The sequence below is a fragment of the Rhinopithecus roxellana genome, chromosome 1, assembly GCF_007565055.1.
Source record: "Rhinopithecus roxellana isolate Shanxi Qingling chromosome 1, ASM756505v1, whole genome shotgun sequence".
Lineage (NCBI taxonomy): Eukaryota > Metazoa > Chordata > Mammalia > Primates > Cercopithecidae > Rhinopithecus > Rhinopithecus roxellana.
In genome coordinates, this window is record NC_044549.1 from 45,312,354 (window position 1) to 45,334,126 (window position 21,773).

A 21,773-nucleotide genomic window follows, 5' to 3' on the forward strand; every position below is an offset into this window, starting at 1 on the left:
TATGGTAATTCTGATTTAATTGTGGTCACCCGATTTACTGAGCACTAACTTGTCAGAGATCAAAAGATGATCTCTGGGATGCACGCATTTTTGTTAGGCCATCTGCAAGAATGCAAAATGGGTATTAAAGGCTTTGATCCTCCCTGCACGTCAAAGCTTTTACTAAGGGATTTCCATCCTGCCTCTCAAGTGCCCCTCAGGAAAACTTCTTTTCCACCTTTCTTAGCTTCCCCTCTCTCTCACCCCTCTATTGCCCAGGCTTCTCTGTTCCAGTGTCTCTAAATACCAAAGAAACTGTATTGAAGCCAAATCACTAGATCTTTAGCCTGAAAGAACATAAAGTCTCCACTACTTCCCAAGAGACTCAGATACTAAAGGACTTAGGATGCAAATACTTTAATGTATACATTTGTTTGTTTGGTTAGTTGGTATCGATTGGAGGAGGGAGATGGAAAGAAGCCAGAGGGGGGCTGTTGTCCTAGTGTTCGGATATCATGAGCATCCAACTGGGGACTGACTACCCTGGACTTTGCTTTCAAGATTAGGAAGGGGCGTCCCAGGAGCACAATAAGGCAGGATCTCCATGACTGGTTGCCATTGCTGTTTGCATTCTTATGGCAGAGTGACCGATGAATATGAGGGCCAAGATACTGCCCAAACTGCTACTACCTAATTTCCTGCCAATATCTTTATGTGATTGGGTAGAAGTGGTGAGGGGGTTAAACTGTGCAACTGTGCCTGGTGGTCTGTGTAGCTTGTTTAAAATAATGAACTAAGAAAATGGAAAAAGTAATGGGTGGATAATATGGAGATCAAAAAGGATAAGCTGAATTTAGTTAAGGGTGGGACTGTGATATTGCCAGTGACAGTAATGAAATCCCATGGACTCACAGCAGATTGACCATTTCCACCTGAACTGCTGCTTTACAATTGGGATGGGATGTGGTGGTGGTTAGGACTCTAGCAGTTGCACATGTTGTCACGTGTCTTTCCTTCTGGTAGGAAGTCATAGTTGCTGTTATCCTTCTTGACCAGGTGTTGGACTGGATTGAAAACCATGGTGAGGCCTTTCTCAGCAAACACACTGGAGTTGGAAAGTCCCTACATCGAGCCCGGGCCCTGCAGAAGAGGCATGATGACTTTGAAGAGGTGGCTCAGGTGAGATGCTGTCTCTGTGTGTGTGTGTGTGTGTGTGTGTGTGTGTGTGTGTGTGTGTGTGTCTAGATGAGGGAGACCAGCGCTGTGGCTTTGGTGTTTGGTGAGGCATGCTGGGTTGATAGCCTGTGGCTGCTGGGCTGCCTTCCTGCCTGATGCAAGGAGTCCTTTGTCTTCTATTGGATTCTAGGTGAGTGATAAAATAGATGCCCATATTTATGGTCTTTCAAAAAAATCTTCCTGCTGGTGTGATCTAAAAATGCCTTGTCCACAAGGTGGTGCTGGCGGGAGGGAATGACATTATTAGATTCCTCATCACCCCAGGGCTGCTGCTTATGGTTGTTACTGCCAGTGAGTGAGAGCTAAAAATCAGTCCCAGCTCTGCTTACAAAGCCACATACTTTCCAGGACCTGGAGAAACAGGTGACACCTGCTCACCAGCCATGCACTCATAGGGCTGAATGTGCCCAAAGAACCTGCCTTGGTGTCATTTGGACAATATTTAAACTTCCATTTATATAATGTTCAGTCTTTTAGCTGAGCTGCACACCTGATCCAAAAAGGGCACCGTTTCTGAATTTGCGCAAAGATGTTGTATGAGAGGCCCTGGCCATTTGTCTCATAGTATAATTGTTTTAAAGTGTTTTTGTTCAGAGCCTTCATCTTAAAAATGTTATCCTAACTCTGTTATATTTCTCCATTGGGGAGTTTTCCAAATGGGTCCTGAGAATTTTCATTTTCAAGATGAAATACTACTCTCCATTTATTTTATCAGGTGTGATCAGCTGCCATGTAAAACAAAATAATGAAGAATAAGGCAGGGAGGGTGCTCATATGGGACGGAGGGGTGGGTGCTGCTGAAGGAGTGAGGATAACAGAGCTAGGTTTTGCCACATCACCGCTTTAGCCAGAGTTGCCTTCAGTCCCACCAGGCAGACAGCCCTCAATGTGGGCCCCACTTTGGGCATTGTACAGAGCCCTAGGCCTCAACCAGGGAGGCTCCCAGCCCCAGACAGACTATGTGCTATGGATGCAAAAAGAGATGTTATGTCAACAACCGACCAAGAACAGGAAAGTCATAGAGCGTTACTGCCTCTCTAGGGGAGCTGCAAGCATATGCTGAAAAATGAGAGGCCTTCTAGGAACCAGAAAGACCATGTCAGCAGTGACCTGAGCCCAGGGAATATGGGTGGATTAGACCCAGCCTGTGAGATAAAGAAAGCCTCATATGGAACCCTTGTGCACTGTTGATGAGAGTGTAAAATGGTGCAACCACTGTGGAAAACAGTGTGGAGGGTCCTCAAGAATTAAAAATAGAATTACCATAGATCCAGCAATTCCACTTCAGGGTGTATCCCTAACAGAATTGAAAGCAGGGAGTCAAACAGATCTTTTTTTTTTTTTTTTTTTTTGAGACATAGTCTCATAGTCTTGCTCTATTGCCCAGCCTGGAGTACAGTAATGTGATCATGGCTCACTGCAACCTCCATCTCCTGGGTTCAAGTGATTCTCCTGCCTCAGCCTCCTGAGTAGCTAGGATTATAGGTGCCTGCCACCACACCTGGCTAATTTTTTGTATTTTTTTTGTAAAAATGGGGTTTCACCTCGTTGGCCAGGCTGGTCTCGAACTCCTGACCTCAAGTGATCCACCCACCTCAGCCTCCCAAAGTGCAGGGATTACAGGTGTGAGCTACTGTGCCCAGCCATCAAACAGATATTTATATACCCATGTTCACAATATTCAAACGGTGGAAGCAACTCCAATGTCCATTGACGGATGCATGGATAAACAAAATGTGGTCTATTCATATAATGGAATATTATTTAGACTTAAAAAGGGAGGGAATTCTAACATATGCTACAACATGGATGAACCTTGAAGACATTATGCTAAGTGAAATAAGTCATTCACAAAAAGGATAAATATTTTATGATTCTACTTATACCTAGAGTAGTCAAATTCATATAGATGGAAAGTAGAATGGTGGTTGTCAGAGGCCGGGGGTAAGGGAGGAATAGGGAGCTATTGTTTAATGCAAGCTTATCCAGCCCATGGCCCACAGGCTGTATGTAGCCCATGATGCCTTTGAATGTGGCCCGACACAAATTGGTAAACTTCCTTAAAACATTATGAATTTTTCTGCAATTTTTTTAGCTCATCAGCTATCATTAGTATATTTTATGTGTGGCCCAAGACAATTCTTCTTCCAGTGTGGCTCAGGGAAGCCAAAAGATTGGACATCCCTGGTTTAATTGATACAGAGTTTCAGTTTTGCAAGATGAAGATGAAGAATTCTAGAGATAGATGATGGTGATGGTAGCACCACAACACTGTGAATGTACTTAATACCACTAAATTATACACTTTTTTTTTTTTTTTTTTTTTGAGACGGAGTCTCTCTCTGTCGCCCAGGCTGGAGTGCAGTGGCGTGATCTCGGCTCACTGCAAGCTCCGCCTCCCGGGTTTACGCCATTCTCCTGTCTCAGCCTCTGGAGTAGCTGGGACTACAGGCGCCCGACACCTTGCCTGCCCGGCTAGTTTTTTGTATTTTTTAGTAGAGACAGGGTTTCACCGTGTTAGCTAGAATGGTCTCGATCTCCTGACCTCGTGATCCTCCCGTCTCGGCCTCCCAAAGTGCTGGAATTACAGGCTTGAGCCACCGCGCCCGGCCAATTATACACTTTAAAATGGTTAAAATTGTAAGTGTTATATTGTGTATATTTTACCACAATACAAAAAAAGAAAGCCTCCTAGCCAGTGAGGACCTTCGGCAAGATGCAGCACAGATCCAAAATATCTGAGTGGCCATGCATCCTGGGTCATTCCTCTCTAGGCTGTTAGGGGGCCAAGGATGGGAGAGGGCCACATGTATCCCCTGACGGCTGAGAGTGGGGGTTGTAGTACGTGGGGTGGTCTGTTGGAATAGGGCTATCCCATAGCTTTGGTGCTTCTGCCTGTGGGCTGTCCTATGGCTCAGCACTCCTCACTTAGAAAGGACATCCTCAAAGCCACCCATAGCTCTGACCCAGCTCAATCCTCCTTGCCCTCTGCATGATATAGCCTCAGAGGCAATGCCAACCTTGGTTATAGGCCCATGTTTTGGTTATAGGCCACAGTTTTTGCATTTTGTTACAACCAAGCAAGACCCATGGCCATCCCAGTCGCATTTTTCCCAACTGTTCCTCCACCTTCTCGCTGATACCTGATACTCCTTTCACGTGGGACAATGCCTTTCCATCAGCAACAAAAACACATGAATTTAAATTCATGCTAAAGAAAGAATGGGCACATTTTTGAGAGCTTATGTTTCCATTATATATCTTATACCAATCCTGAGTGATAGGTAGTATTCACCTTGTTGTATAGAAGACAACACTGAGGCTTAGAAAGTTCTTCCATGTGCCCAAGTCATCAAGCTTGTCAGGGGCTCTGCTGAGATTCAAACCCCGGTCTGTTGGATTCCAGAGTCATGTTCTTATCCTAATTCCATGCTGTCCCTCCTGATTGAGGTAAAGGAAGTGGGCATAAAATTCGTTTCTGAGTGCCCATTTGCTTATGGAAAGTGTGGGACAAAGACAAAGGGGGTGAGGGTGGGGGCTGTTGCCGCCCTTATTGACATCGATTACAGCTTTCCTCTGGCCCTTCCAATGAGTAATCCACTGGCATAATCCACACCTCCCTGACTCTACTTTCTGATAAGACTGTATTTTTTTGAAAGAGAAGACAAGAGTTCTAACTTCCAAAAGGCTCATGCTTTTAGGAGGAGTGTTTGCTCTGGAAAGGAGAAAAGCAGATATGAGCTACAAAGGGAGCACTTTACCTAGGGTTTGTGAGCCATCCCATTACCCTGAAATTAGCCTCCAGAGCTGGATCTTGTAGTTGGGGAATTAATCCTGCCTTATTCCGTGACCCCCACTCTGGGAGATGGAGCGGCCCAGCATCCTGGGATTGTTAGTCCACGTAGGAAAACCAATGCTGACCACAATGAAGGCAGGTTGGCTGTCAGTAGCAGCCTGCCTGAGACCTGCTTTGTTCTGTACAGCGTGATTGCCATGTTTAGGTGGTGAAAACGGGGTAATCTAGGCAGGAAAGGGTTCTTCTTTCTCTCTTCTTCTGCTCTCAATTAGATGAGGGCCATTGGGAGAAGAGTAGTGGATTTAATCAGGAATTGAAAAGATCTTCAGTAAGAAGAGCAATGACAGAAAGCCCAAAGCATGGACACTCTTGTTCTTTGTTTGGGTTGCTGTTTATAAGATGTGGTCAGGAAGGCTATATATGCTGCGGGGTAGGAGCCTGGGGTAACTTATAACTAAAGGGTCGTGATTCTGTGAAGGGACCTCTTTCAGCCTTATCATTTAGGATTCCTTTACCTGAGGCTGATAATGAGAAAGGAATTCTGAGCACCCATTCTCTGTATTTAGGTTCAAAAAACTGTCTTGAATCAAAGCAGAAAGAGAGCTATTACATCTGTCACAGATCCTGGAAATTTGTCCTTCTGAAAGAAAAAGCAAGCCCTCAACAGAGGGAATGGCTACCCACGGGGAAGGGTTGAGGCAGCGTAAAGCCCCTGAACAAATACATCTCCACTCTTGGGATAGTGGAGGCATCTGTGATTCTTACCAGTGGTTAGTCTTTGTAGTAAAGACATTTAGGGCAGCTATTAAAATAGACATAAATGATATCTTTGAAGAATTTATGTGGCAATCCATTATCCTTCATTAAACTTTAACTTTTGTGTTTAATAGCTCTTGAACAAATTTTAAACAAATTCTTCAAATACCATTTGAAGATGAATTAAATATTTGAGTCCTCAGTTCATCCTGCAGATGGCACTCTTTGAATAGCTGACATAGAAGCTGAGCTGACTGGGGACAGGCTTTGCAGTCATGACGGCCTCCCTAGGGAGGAATCCAACATTCAGAGCGAAGGTCCAGGAAGGGATACACCAGGGGATCTGTGTCTACTTATCTAGTCCAAGCTGTTGAGGTTGTGCCTGCTCAAACAGAAGACCTGGGCACTGGTGGGAACCCCTCCTGCTCCTTAGGTCGAAGACTGGACCCAGTTTGCCTATAATCTCATCAAATGACTCAGGCCACCGAGTAGAACAGTTTTTAAGAGACACATATTTTTTTGTGGCACATTAGGTATCATCAATAATATAAACAAGTGTAAGATGGAGTTGCTGCCCATAATAGGATGGCTGTCAGGGGATAGATGTGTCCATGTCTGCCCCGGTGGTGGAATAGAATGTGGTAATGTTATATTGTTATGAGATATTTGCTATTACGAGGTAGGAGAGTACCCAAGTGCCTGTGGTTTACATAACAGCTGTGCCTGCTCTGCTAGTGGCCTGCTTTATGGCCTCATTATCTGAAATGCCAGATTTTCTGTATGCTAATTTAGCCAAAAATTAGCAAGTGTTTACGTTCAAATATATATTATCTAAAGTCTCAGAGCACCAAATCACATTTAAGCAGCTAGGCATATTAAGTAGCATTAGTGTAACATTTTTGAAAGAGCAGACAATTTAAAGAAAGACTTAAAGAAATAGAAAAACATGGGCACAATTAAGTACTTTACTCAGTAATCTCTGGTTACTTGTTTATCTGTCCAACCCTTGTGGATTTTTTGTTTTGTTTTGTTTTGTTTTTTATCAAACTTGAGTAGAACACACTTTAAAAAAATCATTCTGAAACTGGAAACCATCATTCTCAGCAAAGTACCACAAGAAGAGAAAACCAAACACCGCATGTTCTCACTCATAAGTGGGAATTGAACAATGAGAACACATGGACACAGGGAGGGGAACATCACACACTGAGGCCTGTCAGGGCATCGGGGGCTGGGGGATAGCGTTAGGAGAAATACCTAATGTAAATGACAGGTTAATGGGTGCAGCAAACCAACATGGCACATGTATACCTATGTAACAAACCTGCACGTTGTGCACACGTACCCCAGAACTGAAAGTATAACAATAAAAAATAAGAGCTATTATGATAGAAGAATTAACAGAATGAATGGATAATCCAAACAAGTGGTAAGAGAAAGAGTCAATGATGATAAATGTTCTGAACTCTGTAGGCAACTGCATTGTGCTATCTTGATACTTTGTTGACTTAGTAAAACTGGAACTGTAAAAAAAAAAAAATCATTCAAAATAGGTAAGAATAGAGGAAAGGCATTTTAGTGGATTTATCAGTGACCTTGCCCACCGAAGATACTCTAGGTACAATCAGCAAACCTACCATAGTAATAAGGGCAAAATAAAATAGGATAATCTGCAGAGATGGAAGGTCTGTGCCCTCAGAGTTGAACAATAAACCTCATCAATTTTCATTTCCCATCAAGTTTCTCTGTTGGGCACTGTGAAAAGTTAAGAGTTCCACAGTTTCTGTCTTGAGGAACTCAAAATCTAATTTTAAAAAATGCATCAAACATGTTCTAACCCTCTAAGAAATTCCGTGGCAAGAAAGGCTTAATGTTTGCTCTTTTAAGGTTTTCAAGGGGCATTTCTAGTGAAAGCTACTTCATCTGGCAATTCAATTAATATGCAGTGATGCAGTGACCTTCAAAGTAAGTTCCTTCTTTCTCTTCTTGCCAGAGATGATGACCAATTATAGCAGCTGCAAATGCAAGCAGAAGGAAAAGGTGGGAGAGCTTAAATAGACGCTTTTTCACACTCTAGCTTCTTAGCAAGGATGAAAGATTCTTAGGCAAATGAAAAAAAATAGTGAGGAAGAAAGCCGGGAAAATGCAGAAAAATTAATGTCATGAAGTGGGAAAGTGGAGGAATGTGAAGCAGCAAAGAAATAAAGGACAATCTTGGTCTTTGGATCTTGCATGAAATGTTTCTCGTTGGGTTGGATTCAGAACCTTCCCTCCCTGGAGCACTAGGGAGAAGTTACTGGTATGAGCTGATGGGAGACGGTCTGGTGATCACACTCAGGATGAAAAAAGATGTTACATCTTGTGGATAACTTCCAGTCAAGGGTTTTGAAGGTCACTTTGTGTGGATATGATGTAGAAAATTGGGAGAGGGCAGGAGCCAATATCCAAGATGATAGAGAGCCTACCATGAACCTCTTTTTAACCCCATGAACTGTCACTCACATTTGTTGCTTCCTTTGGGGAACAAATGGCACATTCAGAATAAATTGGGGCTTTATTCCTTATGACATAAGTTCTGAGTAACAAACTGGAAGATTTGAAACCACAGGTGGTGTTTTTATCTCTCGTTCCATGTAATGGCAGTAACTACAGCAAAGAAGGGAAGCTTTGAGAAACAAATGTCTGCCTATGTAGATGGTGTTTCAAAAGGTTTTCTGAACTGTGTTCTGCAGAGCCAGGATGATGGGCTTCTGGGAAGGGATGGAGTGCATCTTGTAAGGACTGGGAAGGATATATGTTGGCAGAAACCTTGATGATCTATGTAGAAAGATTTAGATGAATTTTAAAGTAGAGGGAGAAAGTTAACCCAGTGAAGCCAAAATCAGATATGTCAGGCTTTACACGGGTGACATAGAAAAAGTGTGTTATAAATAAAATGTGCTTAGATAACCTTAGGTTTAAAAAATACCAAGAATACAGGTTGCAGACAATATTTTTAGGCTTCTTTATAAATAAACCAACAAAAGGCATGTGTAGCAAGTAGTGCACTTACACTTTTAACACAAGAAGATAAATATGATAGGTAGTACTGAGACTTCAGGATATTGAGCTCATAACTAGAAAATGGCAATAGAAGAGGATTCTTTGTTGAAAGGACTTGTTCTAATGGGAGGAGTGACATTGTATCAGAATGCTTCATATCTGTATGAAACTTACAAACCTGAGGGTAGAACCTTATGCAGAAATAATATGAAGATAAGAGGAACACAGAAATGAGCCATCACGTTAGTGGAGAGGACCATCGTCTGCTCCATCAAATGGAAGATATGGAAAATGCTATTCTGAGATTATTTCAATTCTGGTCAAGGAAAACTATGGTCATAGTGGAAGTCCTCAAGCTCCCTGGAATCTCCTGGAAATATTTGTGACTCTGTAAATGAGATCAGTCAAGTAGGTTAGAGCAAAGGGTTCTACGTGGTAGAATGTGAATCATTGTAGAAAAGCTCAAAAACTGTAGTTTGTGTCTAAAGTCCCAAGAACTTTGACCTGTAGATGCAAGGAGTTAAACTTTATTCTTAGAGCAGAGAGGAATGTTAAAGGCTTTTGAGTGATAATATAAATTAAAATATAATATCTAAACCAGAGAGATAATAATTACACTGTCATTGTTTAGATCACATATGGAAAATTGTGCCTAATTCTGGAAAATATATTTTTAAAAAGATATTGACAAAATACACCACGATTGTTGGAAGGCTACCAGGACTGTGAAGCTGAAGTAACTGGATATGTTCTATTTCAAGTAAAGAATGTTTTATGGAAGGCGGGGATGATGCGTTTGATAATTGAAGGCTTCCTATAGATGAAATAAGAATAAAAGGTACAGTGAAGCCAATTTTAGCTTAATTCAGGTGTAACTTCTAACCACAGGTTGCTTTTTTATGAGCTGTTCAAACCAGAGTGAAGTGCCTTGTGATGTAGTATGCTTCTTCTCACTGGAGGTTTTCTGATACAGGCAACCTTTTTTCCTTAGGATTAAATACCCTCAAGTCTCTCCCATCTTTTTTTTTTTTTTTTTTTTTTTTTTTTTTTTTTTTTTTTTTTTTTTTTTTTTTTTTGAGACAGAGTCTCGCTCTGTCACCCAGGTTGGAGTGCAGTGGTGCAATCTCGGCTCACTACAACCTCTGCCCCCCAGATTCAAGTGATTCTCCTGCCTCAGCCCTCCAAGTAGCTGGGATCAAAGGCATGAGCCACTACACCCTGCTAATTTTTATATTTTTAGTAGAGATGGGGTTTCACCATGTTGGCCAAGCTGGTCTCGAACTCCTGACTTTAAGTGATCCACCCACCTTGGCCTCCCAAAGTGCTGGGATTACAGGTGTGAGCCACTGCGCCTGGCCTCTCCCATCTTAAAAACAAATTAATACGAATGCAAGCCACCAAGAATAGCTTCTCTGAACTCTTACTTTCCCCTCTCTTTCTCCTTCCCTTTCTAGTCCAAGTTCTTGATAGAAGAGTTTATATTTACCACCTCTACTTCCTCACCTCCTCCATTCCCCTTGACCCCTACCATTGGGCTTTTGTTCCCTCTGGCCCACTGAGGTTAATCTTCCAGGGACTCCAACAGGACTCTGTGGTTTTATTTGCTAACTTTATTATTTATTGCTAAATCCAAAAGACACTTAACAGAATTTTTTTTTTTTTTTTTTTTTTTTTTTGAAACAGAGTTTCTCTCTTGTCACCCCGGCTGGAGTGCAATGGTGTGATTTCAGCTCACTGCAACCTCCGTCTCTCGGGTTCAAGCGATTTTCTTGCCTCAACCTTCTGAGTAGCTGGGATTATGGGTGCCCGCCACCACGCCCAGCTAATTTTTGTATTTTTAGTAGAGACAGGGTTTTGCCCTGTTAGCCAGGCTGGTCTTGAACTCCTGACCTCAGGTGATCTGCCCACCTTGGCCCCCCAAAGAACTGGGACATCGTGCCCTGTTGGTTTCCTTATGACTTTCTGACTGGTCCTGATTAAACTCTTTACCCTTTTCCCCAGGATTTGTTCCTCAGATCTTCTCTTCTCACTTTATACACACTCCCTGAACAATTTAGACTCTCTCTTAGTCTCAACAGCCACCCCTACTCTGATGGCTTCCAAATCCATTTCTCATTTCTGGTTTCACCCCTGGGTTCCATATCTGTAAACCCGTTGGCTCTGTGGACAGCTCTGCTGCAATTTTCAGAGGGTTCCTAAACTCAGTGTGTCCAAAGTTTATTATATCACCTCCCACCCCTTCTGGTGTGCTCTTATTTCTACATTCCTTATACCAGTGAAGGCCACCAACCACCAACTTGCTTGAGCTAGAAACTTGGGAGTCCTTCTTGATTCCTCCCTTGCTCTTCCTCGTCGTTGTCTATTGCAAAGTCTTATTGATTCTGCCTCTTTCGTATGTTTCTTTCCTTCCATCCCCATTGCCACTGCCTTAGATCAGAGCCTCATTATCTCTCGCTTGGAATACTGCAATAGCCTTCTGTTTTCCCTGACTCCAGTCATTGTCTTAAATCTATCCTCACACTGCCACAATAGTGGCTTTCCTCAAATTTAATCTCATCATGATCTCCATTGGTTATGGAACCTATAGATGGCTTCCTATCAGGATAAAGTTCAAACTCTTGATAATATAAACCCTTTATGACCTGCCCATTACTTTGTCTGGTTTTAGCTTTTACGCTTCCTGTGTTGCCTGTATCCCACCATGTATTCCTGTTTTCCTGAGCATGCTATGCTCTAACGTCTCAATACTGTCTCCTTAATCCTTCCCACTCCTTTAACTGACCAGCTTCTATTCACCTTCAAACACTTGTCTCAAATATCATCTCTTCCAGGAAGCCCTCTGTGGCCTCCTTGGTTTGGATTGGATGCCCCTTTTCTAGTCACCTAGTTACTCTGGTCATATCTCTATTATGGTAGTTAGCACAGTGCCATAATCAGTTTTGTGCTGTCCTCACTATCTGACTGGACTGTGATCTTCCTCAGAGCAGTAATTTTGTCTCAGTCTTTTTAAACCAATGCCTAGCACAGTGGTAACCCTGACATGCAGTGGACACTTGAAAGATAAACGAATGAGTGATATGGAACGAATGCGTTTGTTGGGCGGTTATCAGGCCAGATGATCTCTGAGGTCCCTCTCAGCTCTAAGAATGATAAGTGAGGTAGATCTGATGAATATTTATAAGAACATAGGCTCCAGAACCACATAACCTGGAACATAACTGAGTACTATCCTGACAGAATTAGCAAGACTGCCCTGTGCTGGGGGTCACCCTGAATAGCCCCAGTGCAGGGTTTGGCACTTTAGAGGAAGCATCTTTTGAGTCAAATTTTGAGTGAGTTCTTTGGACTCTTTTGTATTTTTTTAATTAAAGAAAGCCAAAAAAATTCAGATGAAGCTATAGGAAACCACTCTTGACAAGAAGAAATGGCCGTCCTTACTGTGTCCATTTTCCCAGCTCCACTACGTTTCCATGATTTATCCAGCTGGGATCATTATCATCACACTGAGCCTGACCACCAGAGGAGGCTTTAACCTTCTCTCTTCGTTAGCTGAAATGTAAGGAAGTCTTTTTTTTTTTTTTTTTTTTTGGTGACAGAGTCTCGCTCTGTCACCCAGGCTGGAGTGCAGTGGCTGGATCTCAGCTCACTGCAAGCTCCGCTTCCCGGGCTCACGCCATTCTCCTGCCTCAGCCTCCCGAGTAGCTGGGACTACAGGCGCCCGCCACCTCACCCGGCTAGTTTTTTGTAGTTTTTAGTAGAGACAGGGTTTCACTATGTTAGCCAGGATGGTCTTGATCTCCTGACCTTGTGATCCGCCCGTCTCGGCCTCCCAAAGTGCTGGGATTACAGGCTTGAGCCACCGCGCCCGGCCGGAAGTCTTTTTTTCTCTTTTTAAAAACTCGCTGTTGTTACAAGTGAGTAAGATTGGTCTTTTCCAAAGAGATCTGAAAGGCAACAACAAAACAAAAATTAGATAGAAGTGGTATACTGTATATTGACTTTGTATTCAGCATACTGATTTTGAGTCCAAGACAACTCTTCTAGTCACAGACTGCTTTTGATTCCATATAACCAATGTTCACTGGTTGCCGTTTTTTCCTTCTCCTTTTTGAGAAGGAAATGGCCTTCATAACAACAACAATGATAACACCTGCTGAGTACTTTCTATGTGCTGGGCACTGTTCAAATTATTTTTCTTATGTTAACTTACTTATTTCTCACAACATCCCATGAGTTATTAATATATATTTCTAATTCCCATTTATAGATAGGGAATTTGAGGCACAGAGACTAAATGAGTAGGTCAAGTTGATAGACCTAGTGAGTGGTGGAGCTCAGATTCAAGCTCTAGTAGTCTGGTTCCAGAGTCCAGGCTGTCAACCACCCTGCTGTGGAGTCTCTTGATTCAAAAGAACCTCTGATGTCTCTGGGATCAGGCCTGGTGCGGTCCTCATTTCCATCCCAGAGCCAGTTCGTTCCTAGCCCTCTTTCCATGTGTGGATCTGGGTCATCCCTCAGACAGCTTGCCGCTCATTAGCACTGTGACTGTAGGACCCCTAAGGGATACTTTTTCCCTTCTTGCCTATAAGATTTCCCTTGGACTGTCACGAAGGGTCACCTTCATGATCCTCCATGACATTTTTTTAACCCAAAAGGTGTCTATGCAGCCTCAGGCCGCATATGACTGACTTTTGCCCTTCTCTGCCTGTCCTCTGGTGTATCTGAAGCACATGTAAGAATGATTGGTGACAGCTGGTTCTGCTCTTTGCTGGAGCTTGGGCTAGTTAACAATTGATTTGGCCAGTATCTGGCCTGAGTCTTCATTTCTATGTTCTAGCACAAAATGGTGGACTACACTTGGCCCAGACCAGATGGTTATTTCATCCCTTTCCTTTTACCTTTTGCTAAAGTTAAGTTATCACTAATGAAATGTCCTAGCTTTCAAAAACCTACCCCCCCAGTAGTCCCCTATCTCCATGTGAGATGTCCCCTTTAGTTCTGATTTCCCCTCTACTGGGGCATATGGTATAGTGAAGAAAAGCCTAGCATTTGGGGTCAGTCTCTTTTCCACTTTTGGCCCTGGACCTTGTGACAATCACTTAAGTTCTCTGAGCCCCATAGTTCTTCTCTCTGAAATGAGAGTGACACCTACCCTGAAGAGTGATGTGGAGATAAGAAATAATATATGGAAAGTACCTAATGGAAAATTTGATTCTTAGGAGATGCTCCATAAATGGCGGTCTCTGTGGCAGCAAATGGTGATCATGTTGGCGCCGGTGGCTGGTGATAGAATGTGTCTAAGCTTCACTCCCTTCCAGGCAAAGCCATTAAGTCCCATGCTGTCATCTCTCAAGATTCAGCATGGTATGGTCTGCTTAGCTATGTGGGAAAGAGTAGGCCTGTGCTTTGAGATGGCCAGGTGCCAAGAGGACAGATCAGCTGCAGGTACCGACAAACACCATCAAGCGTTAAGTGGTATGGAAGAGGTGGGTGCCCTATTTGACCAGTCAAACAAGGAAAGCCAATAGAGTAATGGTATATCCTGCCTAGGGGCAGGGGACACCCAGCAGCTGGGCATCCAGGAGCCAGTGATGTTCAGCGACCCAAGGTGGAGGCTTGCACAGTTTGCACCAGGGAGGCTCTTAACAGGTAGCCGGGCTGTAGCTGGGCTGCAGTTCAGAGGCAGGATTCTTGAGGTATCTGGTAAGGTAATGGTTGGCTTTTAGGAACAGGACAAAATTGTAGTTATGGAAACTGAGTACCAGGGCAAGGCTGCGTTGGCTGCCAGTGGAATCTGATATGGAGGACAAGTCTGTCAGTGAGATGTGCGACTCAATTTGGTGTGTGTCACTGGGCTGGAGCTGAGCCTGCCATGGGGCCCCAGAAAAGGGAGAAAGAAGTAGAGAGACACTATGAGCCAAGTGAGAACAGACTCTCCCTTCTAATGGATTCTTTGCCTAGTGGCCCTCCTCAGAAAGAGTGGAATCACTCAAGTTTCACAAATGTGACAACATATTTTACCTTGCACAGTGAGAAGAATAGGAAGAATATAGTTACTGTCTCTCAGAGAGCATTGGCATGCTTTAGAAAGGAAACAGGGAAAATTAGGCCAGAGGAAAGCTTTCTCATCTGCCCAGTATTGATTCTGAAAGCAAACCATTTATTACCATGTCTTCCAATAATTAATTTCAACAAATGTCAACTTGCCCAGATTAAGAGAAGCAGAATCAACTTCCTTTCTCTTCCCCCTTTCTTTTGTTTCTGTGACACCGTGAGCAGGGTGAGCCTCAGGAGTATGCTTGCTGCTGGGGAAGCCAGCATTTGTCTATGCTGAAAGAAGAGGGAGCATGTGATGAATTTTCATATAGGAGGAATGTATGCAAATTTCTCAAGATGATTTTGCCTTCATGAAAAGATTTGGAAAAGTATTTGTAAGGTTTTAAACCTGTGCTATAAAGACAAACATACAAGAATAACTGATAATAACTACCATTTATTGAAGGCACACTTTTACAAGGAATGCCTCACTTAATCTTTGAAACAGCTCTGTAGAGTTACTGTTAATATTTTCCATATGAGGAATCAGGCTTAGAGAGGATCATTCAAGTGGAGGAGGCAAGGCCCACACTCCTAGAACACACACAGTCAGAGGAATTAAAAAAAAAAACTGGGTTTAGTCAACCTTCCTTCTGATTTTTTTCTAAAGGAAGTTTTTATTTTATTTTATTTTATTTTATTTATCTTTTTAAAGTTTAATTACAAAGTTACATATTTTTCGATATAAAACATACAGACAAGCAAAAAGAAACAAATAATCCACCCACTTGGTTGTCTAACTGTCTAACAGTTGCTAATACTTTGTGTTTATTCTTCCAGCTATTCCTCTGTTTATGTGTATATGGGTACATTTAGTTACCAGCTTTTCTCATTTAATGATATAGCCATGGTAATAGATGCATATCTGCAATGTTATTTTTCTTTGCTAGTGGCATTTTTAATATTAAAACTTTATATTCTTTTCTAGATTCTAGTAACTTACAAGCTATTAAAACCAGGTACAGTTATAAGTGTGTAAAGAGCAGCAACACTAGCATTGAAGACACAGGGCTAGGTTTAAGCCAAGCATTCAGAATTTCTTCCCAAGAGAAAGCTTCAGAGAATGGCAATTTACAGGAACCCTCCCAAGCCTTTCCAGTTCCTCATTGTAGGTGTGCATATATTACAGGGCTATGAGGACCTTCTGAGTCCATAAAACCGGCTGGGGTGGGGAGTAGCGATGGTGGCAGCGGTGATGGTGGGGACAGTTTAGAACAGTAACATTTGTAGCCTCTTTCTTCCTCCTCCTTCTCCTCCTCCTCTTCCTCCTTCATCCCTTCCCACTGGTCCAGGTGTGATTTGAGGTGGGCAATGCTTTCCAGGTCCCCTGAGACCTCTGTGAAGCAAGTACTTCCTGGCCGTGGCGTTCAGGGTAATGAGGGCAAATCAGGTTGTGGGGGCTGACGGGTAAGAGATTTGAGAACATGTGGGTAGATGAGGCAGCTGGTGCAGGCAATGAGGAAAAGGAACCAGTATCAAAGAGCCCTGAGGAAAAGGGCTTCAGGCAATATATTAAGCAAACCAAAAAATAAACACACATCACCAGCAAGAGCAACCCACCAGGCAGATCTGTCTTTTTTCTCTGCCAATGAGCAACTGGAGGCATTTTCATAAACCAATTCTGTTCAGAATAAATTTTTAACAGGAGAAAAGCCCACTGCCAAGTTGAGACAGGAACAGATAATTACATCTGAGTTATTCCACCTGGAGAGGAAGCCAGGTTTGAGACAGAGGGAACTGAGTTCTTACGGCCTCCTGCAGATACCGGAGGACATCCAAGCCTCAACAGGATTGGTGCCTTTATTTGTCTTGGGATGCACAAGGCATATGCCCAGCTAACCCAAGGTACTGCCCTTTGGATTTAAATAGAGATTGGTGCAGCTGTCCTACTGCAATCTAGGAGCCAACAAAACAAATACTGGCAACTTCAGCTATAATTACATATCTCCATGGTGTTTCACACCATGGGCTATTTTGCACAATATATCTGAGCCTCAACAATGCCAAATATGGATTGAAATAGCTCCGGTGGACTTTGGCTCATCACCTGCCTAGAATTTTAAAATATTACCAAGGGAAGGAAGCCATGGAAGAAACTAAAAAGGGAACTCCAAATCCATATAATGGACATGTTTCATTTTTCTTTCTCTTCAGGAGGCTTGGACCTATGGACTCTTTTAGTGTCTTGGGAATTCCCAAGGTCAGTTTCATTTGCTTAAAAAAATACAGCTAAGAGAAGAGGATTATTGGGATGCAGATCTTGAGTCTGATTCACCTGCTGTAGTTGTCACTCTGATGAAACTTTGCAAGTTTACAAAGTTAGAAAGGTTTGAGGTTTGGGTATCCCAGTTACTGTGATTTGATCATTATACGTTGCATACAGGTATCAAAATATCACATTACTCTAAAAATATGTACAACTATTATATGTCAATAAATAAATTTAAAAAATTATAGTATAAAGTTTGGGATTTCCTCCAAGAAATTACATTGTATTATGACTTCAGGGTGCCAGATGACCTGGACTAAGGATAATTTCCTAGATTTTTCCTTTCTTCACTCTATGCCTCACACAAAGATCACTTGAAAAATTAGTGCCACAATCTCCCCATCAACAAAATGGGAGTTACAGATTCTTCCTGCCTTCTTCCTTGTGGGAAGCAACAAGATCCAGTGAGAAGGATACAGGGATTAGAATACTTGAAGGGGAGGCCAGAGCCACCCCACCTATATGTACAGTTCCCCTAACCTTGCCAAACCTCAGTTTCTACATCTACAAAATGGGAATGGTATCTATTCTGTTTTAGTTGAAGTAGGCATGCAGTAAGATAATGTACTTAAAAGTACTTTAAGTCTAGAGCACAGAGCAAATGTAAATTGCCATCATTATTTTTCAGGGGATATGGTGACAGTGGATGAGATCATGTCTGGAACACACTCAGAAAAGAAGAACTAAAGATATAGAAGAGATTGATGATATTGCCCCATCCCAGGAGTTTCCCAAGAGAGGGAATGTGCTGACCAGTCTCTGAGTTTAACTGAACTCTTGATGCCCTGGGCTTCTTTCACTGTTTGCGGGCCAGATTCCCATGCGTAGCAGGATTAGCCGGGAAACTTTCCACATTCTAAAGCTAAAGCTAATGATTTAATGAGCAAAATCTCTCCCTGTTCTGATGTTTATTTATATAAGTTCAGGTCAGTAGGACTTTTGGGGCAAAAGTGATTGTAAGTGGAAACAGCATGATGCTTTGCATTTCGAGCTCTCTGTTGGTTTCTTTTCACCGCCCTTCTAATCAGAGAAAAACGGGCAGCCCTGCCCAGCGACCTCTCAACAGCAAGCAGTGTTGCCCCACTTCAAGACAGCAAGGGGGTCTACAGTGCTTCTTATATCTACCTTTTGGGGGTTCTGTGAACTTATTTATGCCTAGCTAGATCCTGCCACCAAGCCAGCTTGTTCTTGTTTTATTATGTCACTGTCCACATTAATACCATTGCTTAATTTTCTTTTTCTCTTATGGAGGGTGGATTTGTATGGAATTACTTATGGTTCTTGCCTAGGCTTTTGTGACTGTGAGGATTATGGGTATAGTCTGTGGTCATGGAAGATAGCTCTTGGCCTGTGAACATAAGGAACAGTCAAGAGTTTCAGAAAATTAGCTGAATGATGGGATGGGAGCCTGAACCTCATGACCCTTCCCTGTCTCATGGTCCAATCTTCAGTTATTTGGAGTCTGCCCTTTCCCTGAAGAGCTTTATGTGGGGAGACTTTGATCTCCTGCAGCTTCTCTGCTCTGAGGAAATGTTGCAATGGCTATGTCTTTTCACTTAATCTCCTAAGGAAAGGAAGTGGGAAGAACATGTTCCTGCTTTGAAAGTGGGGAGCCGGAGGTCTCAGATGGCCCCGGGTTTTGGCCGACAGTGCATGGCGAACAGTCCTTAGTGGATATGTGGTGTCTCTTTTGTCCTAAAACAAATCTCTTGATCCAGCCCTGTTTGAGAAGTGTGTGCAGATGGCCTTGTCATTAGCATAGGTCTCCTTCCTCTTGTCTTTCTCTCCTCTTGACTCCCTCCCACCAGCTTTTCACACCAGACAGCCACTCATTAGGGCTTATTCCACAGTGAGGACTAGAGCTGGGGTCTCTGACTCCCAAACCGTGCTTCACTGAGGACAGCTGGGCTGTTCTGCCTGGAGAGCTGTTAGACACGTCTGCTGTGCTCCCACAGTGAGCTTGCCAAATCTGTACTATTGCCCATGCTATTCCCTTGCCTAGCCAATTACTCTTTGGCTTCACATTCTAGGCTTTAAAGTTGGCTCAAAAAGTCACTTCCTGAAAATGTCTCCAGTCTTATCCATCCTGCCCTGGTCACTCCTTTACCAAGTATGACCTCAGCATTATATTGCTAATTTGTGCTACTGTCACCCTTCATTTCTTTCATGTCCTTGGGGTCTATATAACTTAATTATGTAGAGAACCAAGACTTAACCCTAGGCACCTCATGGAGAAACTTTTCAAATTTTGTTTTTATTGATGATGAACTCTGAAATACAGTTTATATTTTTCCATGCCTTATATAATAAGCATTCTGAGCACAATTCACCCCTTTAAAAATGAAGGGGGGTACCTATGGCAATGTTCACAAATCTCAGTCATGAGTAGAGACACCCCAAGAGCCACTGAAGAAGCTAAGTTTTTCTCTTTCTACTCACTGTTGGGTCTCTCCCAACACTACAGTATGGTTCTAGGGCTAGTCTGCATTCCACGGGGCCTAGTCAGCTGCCACACAGTCTCTAGAGCAGCCCTGTGCCTGACACCTACATTTCTGCTGGATGATGATGATGACGACAATTTTAACAGTATACCTGGGGAAGGTGAGATACAAGTGGACTTGACTTTCTAAAGCCATGCTGATAGCCCAATCCTAGAGCGAACCAGTGAGACTAGACAAGAGAGAATGATTTTTCTAGATCTGAGTGTTACCTGTTATCCCTTTCACTTTGCATTACTCCACCTTTGTATTACTAATTCTCATTTAAAAGGCCCTAAGCATTTCAATCTATATCAGCTTGTCAGTTTCACACATGGAGGAACCCAAGGTCCAGACTCCCTGCCTGTCATTCCGTGCTGCTGTTAGTTCTATGTCACGGCACTAAGGCTTTTGATATTTATATGATGGTGATCTATAAAGGGAAGGCTTTCAACCAAAACTTATGGTGCCACTTCAGACATAGGCTCTAGGGTTGTGATCGGAGCACCTGCCTCACTTTTAAGTACTTTCAAATTTGACATGTTTCTTCTGATGGCCGAGGAAAACAACTCAAGGTTATGAATAATTGATGCTGGCATTATGCCCAGGGAGAATAATTTCTAGGACTTCATAGGTGATCATTTTTAATGAGTTTTTTGCATATGTATGTCATACCAACATCATGTTTCTTCTAAGCTATGCTAAGCGATGTCGTAAAGACCAGACTGAGAAATGTGAAATGTCTGGGGCTACAGAGACATTTTACATGTTTTGTGATTGTATATTTTATTGTACTTCTTCAAGCATTAGTGTCTTCAGGGTCTACATAACTAGGAAATGCATTCATCTCTAAGATAAATATATTTGTAATGAAATTTATTTGTATTTCTAAATGCACTCACATTTCCACCTGTCAGTTGACAAAAATATATTGAATCCTTATCTTTCCCTTTAAAATTTCTTTGGTGTTTTTCAAATTTTGGAGAAAGTCCTGTTTATTGTAATAACATGTGGAACATTGCAAAGATGTGTAAATAAAGAGCTAATTATTTCTCCACTCCCACTTCTCAATTCCACACTCCTGAGATAATCAGTTATCTTGCACATCTTTCTCTTTTTCTTTTAAATTTCTTATTTTTTAATCAACAGAAACATGTATGTATGTATTTACTATGTACAACATATTGTTTTGAAGTATATATACATTGAGGAATAACTAAATCTGGCTAATTAAGAGATGCATCATCTCACATAGTTATCATTTTTGTGGTGAGAGAACTTTATATCTATTCCCTTAGCATTTTTTAAGAATACATATATTGTTAACTATAGATGCTATGTTGAACAATAGATCCCTTGAACTTATTCTTCTATCTAATTGAAATTTTGTATCTTTTGGCCAACATCTTCCCAACTCCCCTGCCTCAAGACCTCCCAACCACCACCCCCAATTATCCCATCCCCTGGTAACCACCTTACTGTCTGCTTCTGTGAGATCAACTTTTTTAGATTCCACATATAAGTGAGATCATGCAGTATTTATCTTGCTGTGCCTGGCATATCTCACTTACCATGACATATGATTCATATTGTTGATTCATATTGTCAAAAATGACAGGATCTCCTTTTTTTTGCTGAATAGTATTCCATTGTCTATATGACAGCACTTCAAAAAGTTTATGGAAAATGGAATTAAAAAGAAAAAATATATATAAACGTTACTTGTCAACATAAGTTCCATCAAGTTCAGGGCACCTTTGTAAGTGATGATACCAGCTATTTAGTCCATCCCTAAAGAACCGTGGGTCCTGAGAATTTAACCAGGTCAATGTATGTTCTTAACTCAAGGAAAATGGATGCCCTTTAAGAGTTTTTTTATGATTAAGATACAAAAAAGATGTCAGAAGGAGCCAAATCAGGACTGCAAGGTGGATGTCTAATGATTTCCCATCAAAATTCTAAAAAAAAAAATACCCTTGTTTAGCTGAGAGAAATGAGCAGGAGCATTGTTTTAGTAGAAGACTGTCTGGTGAAGCTTCCTGGGCATTTTCATGTTAAAGCTTTGGGTAATTTTTTCAACACACTCTCATAGTAAGCAAATATTATCACTTTGGCCATCCAG

The 21,773-nt window shown here is 42.1% G+C and overlaps 1 protein-coding gene across 5 annotated transcripts in view; it reads left to right on the forward strand.

Moving 5' to 3' along the window:
* The window catches only part of KALRN (kalirin RhoGEF kinase), a 707,465-nt gene that overhangs the window by 326,026 nt on the left and 359,666 nt on the right, over positions 1–21,773 (forward strand). For all 5 annotated transcript variants that reach the window (XM_030942180.1, XM_030942185.1, XM_030942189.1 and 2 more), the window contains exon 10: positions 1,036–1,158. In XM_030942180.1, coding sequence (XP_030798040.1) covers positions 1,036–1,158 — 123 coding nt within the window. The remainder of the gene's footprint in view (positions 1–1,035; positions 1,159–21,773) is intronic.